This window comes from Pavona decussata, unplaced genomic scaffold (assembly GCF_977016875.1).
Source record: "Pavona decussata unplaced genomic scaffold, jaPavDecu1.1 SCAFFOLD_233, whole genome shotgun sequence".
NCBI lineage: Eukaryota > Metazoa > Cnidaria > Anthozoa > Scleractinia > Agariciidae > Pavona > Pavona decussata.
The window spans coordinates 5,065,301-5,080,644 of NW_028145638.1; the positions used below are offsets into that span (position 1 = coordinate 5,065,301).

At 38.6% G+C, this 15,344-nt stretch overlaps 2 protein-coding genes across 2 annotated transcripts; both read right to left on the reverse strand.

Annotated features, from left to right (window-relative positions):
* Positions 1–5,180: 5,180 nt before the first annotated feature.
* LOC146458551 (G protein-activated inward rectifier potassium channel 3-like) lies at positions 5,181–9,752 on the reverse strand. The gene is made up of 2 exons (XM_085090669.1): positions 9,215–9,752; positions 5,181–6,872 (listed from the first exon to the last, which is right to left on the reverse strand). The coding sequence occupies exons 1-2, from the start codon at positions 9,650–9,652 to the stop codon at positions 6,108–6,110; spliced, it is 1,203 nt and encodes a 400-aa protein (XP_084946795.1). The 5' UTR covers positions 9,653–9,752; the 3' UTR covers positions 5,181–6,107.
* An 895-nt stretch (positions 9,753–10,647) lies between these two features.
* On the reverse strand, positions 10,648–14,285 carry LOC146458552 (G protein-activated inward rectifier potassium channel 4-like). Its single transcript, XM_085090670.1, has 2 exons — positions 13,835–14,285; positions 10,648–11,878 (listed from the first exon to the last, which is right to left on the reverse strand). Exons 1-2 carry the CDS (start codon positions 14,231–14,233, stop codon positions 11,129–11,131), a joined length of 1,149 nt encoding a protein of 382 aa, XP_084946796.1. The 5' UTR covers positions 14,234–14,285; the 3' UTR covers positions 10,648–11,128.
* Positions 14,286–15,344: the final 1,059 nt, after the last annotated feature.

A 15,344-nucleotide genomic window follows, 5' to 3' on the forward strand; every position in this document is an offset into this window, starting at 1 on the left:
TTGTTCACCATTGTTTGTTAAAATAAACTCATCCGTGATTTCTGTAAAAAGCCTGGGGCAATCGGCAATAATGCTATCATGAGAACCTTCGTTCCGAAGTTTAGGTACAAGAAATTATTATTAATAGAGTTGCTGAAAGGACTGTGCGTGTCGACTCACGAGAAATGAGTTTGTGCATGTTATAATCATGCGTCACGCTATGCTTCTTATAAAAGCGGTGTTTGACAACTAAAACATTTTTAATTTGCGTGATAAAAATCAAAAAGCAATATCTTTAATGATGCAATGCCGTGGGGCCAATGTTCACGCCATGGAAGTGTGTTTGTAAACATACAAATTGATGAGCTGTTTTGTTAACAATTTCTAGCAAGTTCGAAAGTTTGGTTTTTATAAACAGTTTCGATCGCCATAAAACTTCCTCTACGGTTCTCGAAAGGGTATTGAAGGTTGTACCTCGCTGCACTCACGAACCTTGAAGGTTCCCAACATTGCTAGTTTGTGGGGATGAAACTAGTCATTACTGACTGCTGTGAACTGCTGATTGGATTTTTAATTTCTGAACCACGGGTTTTCCTCTTTTGAGACTTTCTGTTTTCCTAAATGCCGGCGCGAGCCATCTTCGAACGATTGAAATCAAGCATGACTCAACCGCGTATTGGCTGCGTTGCTATTTCCGGTAGTAAAGCGAACTTGGTTGCCAGAGAAACTTTGAAAACATGCCAAGCAATTAGTCATCTGTATCACCAAGACATGAACTGTCCTATTTTAATAGCTGCCATGAAGTTTGATCAGTAACTCGGCAAAGTTGGCGGCAAATTAAACGACCTCAGCTGCTTTGAATTTGGGTAATTATATCGTCTACAATTTATTCAGCTGCTAGACATGACTGCGATCGCAATAATTAAATCGCGCGTGTTCGCGGGATACCACACGAGAGGAACGCGCGATAGATTCGCGCGAGATCACGCTCGTGAGCTATATATTTCACTATCTTTACAGGAAGTCTTATTTTGCGTAACGTTAAACGCGATGAAAAGTTTTTCCCAGTCAAATACCCTCCTTGTTTCCTCTACGTAGGAAATACAAAACTAGCGGAAAAACTGAGACGGAAGATTTTTCGTCTTTCCGTGACTGAAATTCCAGATTATATTGTTTCGATATTTTGTTTATTTTGAGGCTTATCTTTGGGGAGGGCTTGTTTAGGGAGAGTTTATCATTGAATGGAATTTCGCGTTTGTTTAGGTTTCACAGAAAAATAGCCCGAGACTCAATATAAGATAGCAGCGCCTAGAACAACTAACACAACTATAGCTTACTTAATAGCTTACCCCCGGACATTTGATTGCCTCGTGATTTTCACCTCGCAGCACTGCACTTCTTTTCAATCAGTTCATCGGCGAAATTCGATTAATAGGCATGAATAGGGGTAAGGGTATTTAGAAACTTACTTTGTTTCTTTGATATAACAGGTCATTACAGTGATCCTATGTGAAAATATGGCAGATTCACTTAGTATATTATTATTATATTGTAATTATTATTATAAATATTCCCTGCTGTCTTTGTTTCGTATTTAGAAACTGATAAGGGGCTTTAAGTTTCTAAACTGAAACTGTGGTGCTGGGTTCGCGGTGTGGAGTAGAAACGAATGTTTTTTAGAAACTGACTCCGATGGCAAAAGACGTTATTGTTTAAAACAGGACAATTAGATACCATAATAACATAGGCAAAAGTAACAAAAACAATAACGTGCGTATTACTCTTAATATTTTCGGAAGCCGTAAAGGTACGAAAATCTCCATCTTGATATTAGACTGGGCTACACTCTTTTTTATAAGAACGTATAATCTTGAGGCTGAGGCTGAACGTTCTTATTATTTTTGGTAATTTGAGCCTGAAAAGTTCTTAAGATGTTCTTAATTATCTGTTCTAGTATTTCAATAAATCCATGCGGACGTGACCAATACACCTCAGCTATTTGGGTTAATTGGATAATATAGACTGAAGTTTTACCTGTGTTATTTTATCCGTATTTACAGTTCATTTTTTAAAAAAACATTTGGTCAAAATAAAAATGTTCTTAACTGACTCTCAGCCTGGGTAATGTTCTTAGTATGTTCTTAAATTTTAGTTAAATCTCAGCCTCAACGTAGAAATAAAATAAAGAGTGTGTATATCTCATTTTAGCATTATTTGGATGTATGTGAAACAAGTTATTCAAACCGGCACAAGATGTGAAAAATCTAATAACGCTATCAAGGGTCTCCACGCTCTTGCCAGTACTTTGACACAAATAAAGTTATTGTTGTTGTTGTTGCCTCTACCCACACCCGGCAAAAAAGGAAGGAATTTTCGATCGTTTTGTTTATTGATAGTTTCAATACCACAGGTATCCCAAGCTGTATGAGCGTTAAAATAAAGACCTTTGTTTTTGTAATTTGAGTGTCACGATGATCTGAGTGTTACGCAATGGCGTAAATTACAAGGGTTTGTATGGGAAATCAGCAAACCTAAAACCCACTAATTCGCGCTGAAATGGCCAAAATACGGCACAAAAACACTGGCAAGTTACCGAGGAGATAAGGAAAGCCTTTTTTTTTTTTCAATTCATGCCATTTATTTTCGATTCCAAAACACGTTCGTAAATTCCCATACAAACCCTTATAATTTACGCCATTGCGTAACACTCAGATCATCGTGACACTCAAATTACAAAGGGCAAAACAAAGGTCTTTATTTTTTAGCTCATACAGCTTGGGATACCTGTGTCAATACTTCACACATTAACTATACTTGCTGGCGATTATGTGGACACGTTGTGTCGGAACTGACAAAATGTAACCAATTCCAATTTTCTGAATCATTTCAAAACCAATGTTGGGTACTTGGGTTTGTGCGAAAATAAGGAAACTTTTGAGTAATATTGCCTTGTAACATTGTAACTGTACTTCATTTGATCGTTAACAAGATTTGGTTATATAAACGCGGCTGGAGTTTCTACTGTCTCGAAATTAGCTATCAAAGACAAGCGCAATCCTCCTGTGGCCCCTGGTCAGTGAAGACGTCTGTGTTTGGACTGGAAGTAACCGCGCTACAAAAGTGAACCCAAAACCGTTACATTTTACGACAAGAGAAAAACTGAAACTACGTATCAACAATATTTACTCACCACTTCCTTAAGAAAAAATTACTGTCGATTGGACGCTGCATTTTGATCAAGAACCGGACGTTTACTTTTGTATGAAAACCAAAGCGTGACACGAAAAAAAAAAAATGGCTGAAAGAAACTCGGATCTGGGAAATCACTCAGAAGCGAGGCTGCTTTATCACGGAAGGTCGCTTTATATTCTGTGGGCTCCGATACAGTTAAGCCCTAACAGCGATCAGCAACAAATTTCTCCTTGTAATACCAATGCTTTCCACCCCTGAGGTCATGGAATTAAGGATATGATCACCCAAGGTGAATTTTCTTGATAGTTTTCCACAGAACGTTTATAGAAAAATATGGGGACAAGATAGGGGAATTTGTTATTTGATATTAGGGATTAAAGGGTTTAACGGAAACCATTAGGAAGTTTTCCAAAATGTATTACATTATTATTTTTTTTTTTTAAATAAGAAAGTCTAATTTTGCGTCCGGATCTGAAACGAAAATGAATGTTCATACTTTTTTCACGTTTTGAGCCTGAACTAAGCATAATATGCTTAGTTCAGGCTCTGAAAATCAATATGAGCATCACCAGGAAACAGGTACGAGGTCAACGGCCTCATGTCTCTGCCCAAGTTAGAGGAGGCGCGTGCTGGTGTAGTGGTTAGAGCATCGGAATTCCCATTGGACGATCGGAGGGTCGGTGGTTCGAGGCTTGACTGCAAAATACCCGGCCACTTCAAAGCTGTACCCCTAAAAAAACTGACTTGGATTCATGGCTACACACTCACTCGTGTGTTTAATGGCTACGTGGCTTCGGGGGTATGGCCTACACTCTTAAAGAACAAGGTATAAAACACATTCTCCGTGTTGTTTGCTGCATGCAAGTTACAAGGTATTCTCGGATTTCACGTGACGTCACCAAATTCTAGAATTCAAAACTGGGAGGCCTACAAAATTTTTACCTTCATTCAAGGAAAGATTACCTAAAAATATGTCTGTTCACAATTTCTTAGCTCGATGTCGTGCTTCCTTTTGAAAATAGAACACTTTCAATTTCCGAGTTTCCATCGTGCGTGACATAAGGAGGACGGCCGTGACAGAGCTTTTCCGTATCTTAAAAATGACTCTCCGGGTGATTTTCAGCATTCTAAACAATTCAAGTTTGCGGAGAAATATTAATCTAAATATTCGAAAATTCACAAGGGCAAACAAACCTCTTTTCTGGCAAAAGTGAACTCCAGATGTTTTTTCGTATTTCCGGCCGCCATGTTTGTGCCCCTCAGAGGGACACAAAACATGGCGTCTCCATACTAAGCTCTATAAATTTATGTGGAACATTTTGTCAAATAACTCGAGTACGGAATGCCGCACAGACCTGACACTTGGACAGATGCCTTATTTATTTATCCTCTATACCATGTCAATTTCTTGACTTCATTCATGGAATGTTTTCGATTTTTTTTTTTTCAATGGCGTGACAGTGAAAACCGAGAATACAGGGTCACGTGGCTACCGGGCTAAGTGGCTAGGTAGGCATTATTTTAGAGGTATTTTATTGATGTCGCCGGCAGCCGAGTAGCCACGTAGCCACTGTTTTAGAGGTATAACTTTGAAGTGGTAGGATATTCTGTAGTTAAGCCTCTTCATTTCTGAGTTGTTTCCCTAGACAAGAATATTTACTCCACATTCTCTCCCTTCACTCCAGTGTATAAATGGGTACCAGGGACATACTGCTGGGGGCAACCTTGCAATTGACTAGCATCCCCTCTGGGGGGAGGGGGGGGGGTGGAGTAGAAACCCTCCTAGTCACTTCATGCCGAGTGTCCTGTGATGGTCTAGCATCCCATCCAGGGGGGAGTAGCTATGCTCCTAGTTGCTTCATGCTGCAGAAACCGGGATAAGCTCGGGCTGTGTGGGCCACTTAGGTTCAAAGTGCGACTTTAACCTACCATTTTACCCACCAAGTAAGATAGCTCCAAACAAACAACACAGCTCAGTACCATGCTGTTGGCAACTAACCTTCAAGATATTTAACAAACGATTCTGATTTTATTTCAAAGTCATTCCAATGCATTTAAATAGGGCTGCCATACTATAAAATAATAACTCTCATCAAAAAACAATGTCCAGTGTTGAGCAGAGCAAGACACTTAAATAGAAAAAGGCTCTTCTTGTAAGTAATAATAATAATAATAATAATAATAATAATAATATTTAGTCAGGAGGCTTCTCTCAACATAGGAGGTCCTGTATTTGGGTGAAAATGAATTCTAACCACAACCACAAAGCAAGGTTAAAAGGGTTTCTTACAAAATTTCTGACAAAGAGCAGCCCCGTTTCTGTATTTCTGACAAGGGACTTTCAGCCCATAGTTACGTTGGAGAAATGAGAAAAAAATGTGACAATCACCAATAATACAGGTCCTGATGTTTTAAGAAATTCTCCATGTGGCACCATCAGCAAAATATGCAGTACATAAGGAGAATATGGATGTTGATAGTGCCGCTCAAGAAAGGCTTCAATGATACACAATGATGAGCTAATGAGAGACCTCCTACATCAATGTCGAAAAACGAAAAATAATTGGTGACTAACACGTGTTGGCAAGTTCATTTCCCCACTGTGGAAGGCAATGGCAGACATGTCACACTCGATGAGCAGTGGTTTTTCTTTTTCATTACTTGTTAATACAATTTTTTGCTGCATTAACTTAAGTGTTACCTTAAAGTCGTTTAAATACACTCAAAATCTCAAATTGTGCAGTTCCAGAAAATATCCAAATTATTCTGCATCAATTTGATTCCCTGAGGGCAAATCACACCGACTAAACACAAAAATAATTCTCATTTAAATGGTGCAGGCTTCAATATCTTATTGCGATTTCAACAAAACTGGTATCAGCTTGCTCTCTGGTCTTATAGGCAGGCAAAAGAATATCTGAATGACATCTCAGTCTCTAGCTTTCTACTTGCTGTTGTCGTCTGTAATACTCTCGTGGAGAGCACCTTGGCATTTCCACAACATGGACATCATTCAGTCTGGAGTAATCTACATGATAGTAACCGCTATCATCGAACTGAGATTTCTCCATGGTGTTACAAAAGTCAAAACCCCACAAAATTTCACTGTTTAAATAGGAGTTCTTGGGCTGTGTATTAAGCCCAGTCGCCTCAACCACACCATCAAGCACAGCAACAATTTCAAATTCTGTCTCTTGAAGTTTTTCTGGTGTGAAGTCATAAAAGGGACTCTGCTCATCGATCACATGAATGATCACCATTGGCAACATCAAGAACAGTTGATTCCTGAAATCATTGTCAGGGTTACGCCAGTCATAACAAACTTTGAGATCTTCCTGGTAAAAGGGGATTTCCTTTCCTTCCCTAGTAACCCAGGTCTGGAACAACTGCATTCGCACCGATGCATCAACAATCTGGCTCTTTCTGATATCTCCAACTCTAAACATCAGGCACACTTTTCCATCCCTTGGAGCAACGACTGCATACTTTGAAAACATCACTGTCCTCATGCGCTCTCGCGGCCTTGATAACTTTGCAAATGTCAAGCCTAGCATGAATGCATCTATAAGTAACCCAACGAGAGTCTGCATCTGCAGAATTATCACGGCCTCGGGACACTTTGTCGTAATATATTTATCTCCATATCCAATGGTCTCTTGAGTCTCCACAGAAAACAGAAATGCTGATGACCAGTTGTCAACCTGTTTGAGACATTATCATAACATTATGGTCAAACATACTTCTCTGTACATTTTGTTTTTAATCAACAAAGATGGTTCAAAAAGATTTTTGTCCCTCAGTTTTGACTTTGTTAACTGCTAAAAATTTTTAATTGTGGATTAGTGTTAATGGACTTTCAAACAACCAGGCCCTGGGCAGCAATACCCAAAACATACTGAGGTGCCTTCCCCCTCCCCCCCCCCCCCCCCCACACACACACACCCTGCCACCCTAATTTCAAATCCTGATGTCAAAGTTGTAATTTTTTTGAGGAGCCTGTAGCTCGTATAAGCCCCAATGGTTTCTCTATGGGCATCCTCACCATATGTTTCTCTCTCTTTTGTTGTTTATTTATCTTTTATATTTTAATTGCTGGCGAGCGTTAGCGAGACAGCACACTATTCTTGTCAATAGGGGAAAAAATCTAAAATTTTGTCGGATGTAAGACTCGAAGCTTTCTTTAATAACTCCATGCCATTATTAAAGAAATTTAATTACACACTCTTATTCATCAAGCGACATATATACACCAGGAAACTTAACGAAGAAGCATTGCTTCTCTCCGACTTTATAAAAAAAATTAAATTTAAATACCGCATTGAAAAATTTCAAAGTTAATTTTAGCTGTCGAAAAACAATATGCTCCTTCTTTTACCTACATTAGCTTCAGCTAATTTCTTAAGTAATAGCTGCCGCGCTAATGCAACGGCTTATGCAGTTTGATTTTGTGTGTACGTGTGTTTAGTATCTGCGTTTAAAATAAACTTCTGTCATATAGAATAGTATAGCCTGCGAGCAAGCCCCCCACCCCCAAGCTAGAGAGCTTGCTCGCAGGCTAAGAATTGTAATACGGTAATATATTATCACAACTTTGTAATAATAGTAGCATTGTAGTTGTTGTATTATTATTATTTTCTTTTTTTCTTTTCTTTAACTATTTGAAAAGTGTAATAAGTATTTATGTAGTGAAATAAAGTTCTTCAAAAAAAAAAAGACTCGAAGCTTGCGCAGTAGAGTATTATCCGGGATGGTTGAGACGACAGTCATGCGCAAATCACATGGCTGACATATAATCTGGGATACATACCTCACTTTGTACTTGAGAATCGCACGCTGTCAGACGCTTTCGGTTACGAGTGGGAAAGAGGTAATACAAGTCCCCTAAAAACGACTGCGGGGGAGGCTAGGTTACGAGGTGCAGTTGACGTTTGTTTTTGTAATCATTCATCAAGGTCACGAACAGAAAGATATCACTTTCCACGGGATTCATCATTGACAGGCGTTTCTTGACCTTGATGAATATTCACAAGCAAATGAAGACATCTAGCAAATAAAAATATTTAGAAATACTTATTTGTTTTATGGCAAAGTCAACTGCGCCTCGAAACCGTCTGTGCGTAAGATCGTGGTAAAATTTTCCCGTGGAAAGTGATCTCAATTCTCACGGGTGGATCTATAAAAGCAGCCAAACACAAATTGATCTCTTACCGTTCGTGACCTTGATGAATGATTACAGAAGCAAATAAAGACATAGCAAATAGAAAAAATACCGTGGAGGTTAATAATTCAAAATCCGCGAACCACTCAACTGTGAAATCAAAGGACTCGTTGTACTTTCACACGAGTTCTTCGCCCGTGGAGCCCAATCATTCAAAATCTGTGGAGTTTGTGCAGGATAATTCGACCGTTGAGTCATGCTCTTTCGGTCCGTAAGTGTGTCCGTTGAGGCAAAAGAATTGAAAACATGTCGATCGCTCGTCGAAGCGAACAGTGCGATACAAATCGCTAAACCTGCCATGACCCATTTTCAAAACCAATGCTTGCTGTTGTCATGATTTTTACAACTCATCCAACTGAAACCTACTCTCCCTACCCTCAAAGTCGACCCCCTTTTCCAAACCCATTCACTGTTTAATTAAATCCCCACAACTTTATCCCCCTTCGCCAGCACCCACTTTCATTTTGAAATCACTAGTATATATTTATCTTGTAAGGATGTGTAAGAATAATAATGGCAAAAAATAAACTGAAACGGCCCTCCAGGGTTGGGAGGGGGAGATGGGCAATTTGCCGGAAGTTTAATGCTGATCATGAGAGCTTGCAATATAGTTCCGTGTTTTGGAAAACGTGTGTTCAAAACTCTCAAATTTGAACATATTCAAAGGAACTTCCTCGACGCGTTGTTTGTCTCTCGCTGGTTTGCGAGAACGGAAACTGAAACTGTGATTCTCAGGTTTGCAGTTTGAACTTTCAAGACACGTGTAGAGCTGATGTAAAAAGGATGCATGCCAAAGCAAAAATATTCAGAAAAACGTTGACAAACCTTGTAAACACAGGTTGAAGAGCCTCTAAGCCATGCAATAAACCACCAAATGAACCCAAACAGCGTCCAAGAGAAGACGTATGAAGACACGAAAATGAGTATTACCCATTTCCATCGCAGATCAATCAGTGTCGTGAATAAATCCGCAAGATACAACCTAGTCTTTCCCGGAACGTTTTTCGCCAGAACTTTCAGCTCGCCAGATTTGTTAACTAAGCGACGTTTTTGACCGTCTTTTGTAGTTGTTACCTTGTTTTTGTACACATGTTTGTGGAGTGCGGAAGCATTTTCGAAGCAAAGTGGAGAAGGTCCGGCAATGTCGCTCACAACTAATTGTGTCCCCTCGTTAACGAGCTTTGAAGCCTCTGGTGTCTGCCCTAAAGGTTGATTTGTGAACCTGGAGTCCACAAGTTGCTCACGAGAGTGTCCAAAACTCATATCTTGTACATGAAATTACGAATAAGACATAACAAGATCACATGCAAGCTGCTGAAAGCAGCTGATGGTTGAGCTCGAAATGACGTCAAGAGGTTGGCCTGGAACTAGTTTTGAAGACGCGACCTTACCTGGCGTGACATTTGCGTGACCGCGTGATCTGGCTTGTGACTGGCTAGACGTCAAAATCCTCGCGTTAAATTAGCGTTGCCCTAGCCTTACTGCAAAATGTAAGAAGTATTGATTCAATTGGGCAATTCAAATTAAAGTCATTGTGATTATGGTGGTAATTGCAGCAATTATGAGAAATTATGTGAAGGATATGATAATGAATCAGAGAATTAACCCTGCAGTTTATGTTAAGTGTTAAAGTAAACCCATGAATTTTCTACTGATTGCTACGGTTAGCCCTAGTGAGGAAATGGGAGACGGCACAGAGAAAATAAAGAAAACTATCTCTGACTTCGGTGGGAATTGAATCCAGAGGTTGTGGTAAGGGGTTACCTGCCTCCCGCAATTCAATCTGTTCAGTTCATGAATATTTAATCTGTACTTATGTCATGAAAAGTGTTAGTCATTGTCGTTTGAAATAATAGCTCAATATAGGTGTGGTTCGTCAGGCGATGGTGTTAACTGGCTGTGTATCAATGTATTTTTTTGCTGGTATTCATGGTATAAATATTCATGTTGAAATTCAACCAGCTTCATCTTCTACCCACATCACAACTTTTTTTGTACTTGGGAGATATTTTGGTAATTGGGCCCACTGACAAACGGGAAATTTTCTTATAAATTTTGACACACAGTTCATGGGACCTCCTGGGCGCTTATCATTTCCTGGTTAATAATTATTAATAAATAACTATAGATACAACATTCTTATACTGTCAGAATAATGACAAAAAATTTACATGATATTAACCAATAAAAGTTAAGCCACTGACTAAGTGACAATTTATAAACTTTGAACCAAACAAAAAAAACAAAGCAACATTAAATCACTAAAAATAAAATCTTTTTCACACTGCATAAAAAAATAAATATTGTTCTCAGCATGGCAACATAAACCACAACTCTGAAAATGTTAAATGTTGCTTAAAATGTAAGGTAAGTTGGTTTGTCAAATTAAAGAAACAAAGGCGGCCTGTTTTGTGCAACATTTTAGCTGATTATCCGTTATAATATTAGACAAGGATTGCAATAGGCCTGGGAAACGTTGCCAAGTGACAGGCTATGTGTTCAAAAGGCTGATAAACATTCAAGAAATTCGCATAAATTGAAGTTTTCTATGAAATCCTTGACTTGTTCATGCTTGATACCGGTATGCCTATATTTTGCGCAAGAATTGCTCAGAAAGGCACAACTTGTTCAAGGTTGCTAGAACCACAAAAGATTCAATCAGGACAGGCCTAGACACATGGCACAGAAAAGTCCCAGCAATGATGATGATGATTAACAAACTTTCAGTCTTATATGAGATTAATGAGCCATGTCGTAAAATTCTTTAGGAGAACACCAAGGAAGCTCAACTTTGCAAATGCCATTAAACTTTGAAAAATCCACAAAATATCTGCCATTTTCAAGAACCTTTCTTTCAATAACATCTTCAAAGTCATATCCCCACAAAATTTCATCACTAGTGTATGATGTCTTGGGTTGAGTGTTCATTCCGGTGTGCTCTACTATTCCGTCCAACACTACAACCACTTCATAGTCCTCTTCTCTGAGTTCCTCTGGTGTCATTTCATAAAAGGGGCTATTTTCATCAATTACATGAATTATCACCATTGGTAACAGCAAGAACAACTGATTCCTGAAGTCGTTGTCAGGATTCCGCCAATCATAACACACTTTTAGATCTTCCTGATAGAAAGGAATATCTCTTCCTTCTGCTGTTCTCCACTTCTTGAACAACTGCATTCGTACGGATGCATCGACAATTTGGCTCTTTCGAACATCTCCAACTCTAAACATCAGACATAGTTTTCCATCTCTTGCTGCAATGACGGCATAATCTGAAAACATCACTGTCTTCATGCGTTCACGAGGTTGAGACAGCTTGGCAAATGTTAGCCCAAGCATAAAGGCATCCAAAATCAATCCAACTAATGACTGTATCTGTATTAGGATGGTCCCCTCTGCACATTTAGATGTTATAGCTCGTGTGCCGTACCCAATGGTTTGCTCAGTTTCCACTGAAAACAGGAAAGCAGTTGTCCAGTCATCAACCTAGGTAAAGCAGTGCCAACAATAATAAATTTGAATATCAATGTGTAAAACATATATTTGAACGGTGGGTGAAAGATTAAATAGCAGAGAGACCCTTGCAGCTATTTACACAAATTAAGCAGTTGCAAAAACAAAGCCTGAAAAAGATTCAGGCTTGAGTAGGATTTGAACCCATGAACATTGCAATGCAGGTGCAGTGCTCTACCAACTGAGCTGTCAAGCCAACTGGGAGCAGGTCATATTGTGAGTTCATAATATACCCATGAAGGATGAATAAATGAATATTCAAGTATCCACAGGTATATTACAAATTCACAGAGCTGAGAATCTGACTGAATCTACATTACAATTCCCGCTAATTAGAACTCTCAAGGGAGAACAAAAAATAGTTTGAGTTAGTAGCAGTTCAAGTTAGCAGGGTTAGCGTTGAGCTTTGTTTTGTGACAGAAATTGAAATCTTCCCCATAATCATAGGCTCTTTATTGCAAACGAAGCACAAAGCAACGGATAAAACATTGGAGCAATGTTTCCTGAAGGAATTCCAATGAGTCTGAGCTAAAACAGTAAAAAGCAATCTGAAATGGAGGGGGCATTAGGGTCTGTTAGAAACTGAAAAACTGCACAAAAAATCACCCAAAACCGAAAAGCCTAGTAAATATATTTCGATCAAAACTGAAAACCAAACACAAAACAATCAAAACCAAAAAATTTAATGCACCCCAATTTCCGTAACCCTGATTAATCTGACACATTGGTGACACCTGGAGCATAGAGACTAAACTATACTAATTTCATCATGGTATTTGTGGATGTTATGGTTGTGACTCCGGCATATCTTCTAGTCTTTGCTTAAATTAAGATAATTGACAAAAATCTTCCAGTAAATCGCAATAGAGAGCTTTGGCTCCAAAAACCTCCATCGAAATCCAGAATTTTGAGAGCTTTGATATGAATTTAGAGATTTGATTGAAATCTTGCAGCAATCAGTCACGCGTGACCTTTATTGACTGTAAAATGGTCTAACATGCAATTGCACAGTTTGTTACATTTCAGCGGGAACTAACATTCCTTTCAATAATAACCAATAACATCTGTGATTGGAGGTTATTCGAGAACACCCCTGGCAGCAGAGTCTTGGCATGATCAATCATACCAAATCAATAAATATTTCAGCCAAAAACCAAAAATCAAATGTTAAAAAAAGGAAAACCACAAACTGCAAATCGTAACAGGCACCAAAACCGAAAAACGACCTAAAAAATGACCAATCCCAATCCCCCCCTCGAAATGCACTGTAGATCAGTTATGTACCGAGTTCTTCAATAGTTGTTATTTCATAACCATTTTATCCTAAGTTTTGTTTGTGGTTTGGATTTTGAAAAATTCGTCTTTGTTCCCAACTTAAACTAAAGACAAAATACAAGTTTCACAGTTATGAATAAAAAATGCATAGCACAATGAAGTTAAACAAAGAAAAAAATAAAAATTATTTGTGTGCCACAAAAAAGCATTTTGGTTTTCTCAAAGTAATTGTTTGAAAAACTTTTTTACCGATGAGACACACGTGCCTAATGGGTAGTACCAAGAAAAAACTCTTGATTGTCGACCATTGAACCCAAGACCTCCAGATTACAAGTCCAGTAACCATTCAGCGCCATGAAATATTGTTTTGTCTATGCATTTTAAAAAGTAACAAAAGACAGAAATATACACCTTGCAGTTGTAAGCAAATTACCCTGGCAAAGATTTGCTAACAGCCCTATACATTAATTATGCATGCATTTTCTGATTCTTGCTTGCTGTTTCTGTATGCGGGGTAGTATGAAAGTGGTACACGCATAATTCATGTATGTTAAGTTGATGAACAATGCAATGTAATGAAGCGTGAATGCCAAGTTTTTTTCCACACAAAACGTCTCACCAAACTCAGAAATAAGCTTTCTCTAAGTTACTTACCCCGGAGATGCAAACAGAAGGCCCTCTTATTGCAACAATTAGCCACCAAAGCAAACCAAACACAACCCACGAGATCACATACGAAGCACAGAAAATCGAAATAACCCCGAGCCAGTTGAGATCGATCATTGTGGTGAATAAATCTTTGAAGTACAGTTTAGTTTTCCCCGGTACATTCTTTGCTGTTACTCTTAGGGATCCGTATTTGCTCACTAAACGAATTTTCTTGGAACGATCGAAAAGCAGCCTGTGTTCATCAAAGGTTGGTGTCGAACATTGCGGATGAAGAGGATAGGTTGCTCGCTTTTCTTGGCGTTTAAAGGAGTGTACGTCAACCAGATTCGATGAAGAGGACAACTGTTCGATTCTAACAACGGATTCATCAGTGATGTCTGCCATGGAGAGCTCAACTTAGTTCTGATCTACCATTTCACGAGCTTTTTGAGAGTGAAACAAGAGAGTGACAAGTGTGACCATGGCAAACTTGGGCCCAATCTTTCTCCAATCTCTCTCCAAAACGGCCGGTTGAAGTAAACTGTCTAACTCACAGACTCACAAAAAATTAATTAGCTTTGAGCTCTCAAACTAAAATACCTTATCTCTTAGTTTTAAAGGAAACGATGGATCCTCAATGACGAAGGGCTAACGCTCGAAACGTCAGCACTCAAATTTCTTTACGGTGGCCAAATCAAGTACTCAGTTGATAATTAAAACAAACATTCGTTCTTTTTGGTCGCCACTAACAACAAACAACAACAATTTATTATAAGAGAAGACTTATTACAATATTAGATACCCACAATAAGCAAGGGCTATTCGAGGTGGGTAGCATTGATAGTTGTTTACACGCTCAAAAGGAACAGAAAATTAACAGCACAAAATAGAAATGATTCTTAAACAAAGAGAAAAATAATTAAATAGGAAAATAAATGAATAAATAAAACACCTAAATGACTAATTATTATTTAGAAAGTTAAATGCAAGCTAACTAAGTAGTGTAGTGACATTAGATTGATACGAATAACAGCGTTTATATCAACATACACCTCCTCAGCAAGCCTCCTTGAAAAGTATTTTACGAAACTCTCGTAGTTGAGAGGGAATTTTAAACCAAATTCTCGTTCCAATTCTAGAAAAGGACAGCAGCTGTTCGTTGAGTCTTGAAATGTGAACATGAAAATTACCCGACGCTGAAAATCTAGTGTAGTGAGAATGGATCTGGTCAGAACGAGTGAACAGTTCAGAGATTTTTGGAGGAGCACAATGGCTAAAAATATCATGCATTAGAGTAGCAATATGTTTAAAATAGAGCATATTCATTTCAGAGACAAAAGACCGGAACTGACAAACAGAGGGATGGCATGAGTTCTACTATCAGAAAAGTACATCAGACGAAGGGCTTGTTTTTGCAGCAGAGGAATTTTGTTTAGATGAGAAGCGGCAGCTTGTCCCCAGGCAGCTAATCCATAGGAGATGTAAGGTTCAATTAAGATTCTTAAAAGGGTACTTG

Bases quoted from the DNA above. Each gene is read 5' to 3' on its own strand.
- LOC146458551 (XM_085090669.1), bottom strand. From the start codon at position 9,652: ATGAGTTTTGGACACTCTCGTGAGCAACTTGTGGACTCCAGGTTCACA. The intron at 6,873-9,214 runs GTTTGTCAACGT...TGTCTCAAACAG, and splicing joins CTTCAACCTGTGTTTACAAG to GTTGACAACTGGTCATCAGC.
- LOC146458552 (XM_085090670.1), bottom strand. From the start codon at position 14,233: ATGGCAGACATCACTGATGAATCCGTTGTTAGAATCGAACAGTTGTCC. The intron at 11,879-13,834 runs GTAAGTAACTTA...TGCTTTACCTAG, and splicing joins CTTCTGTTTGCATCTCCGGG to GTTGATGACTGGACAACTGC.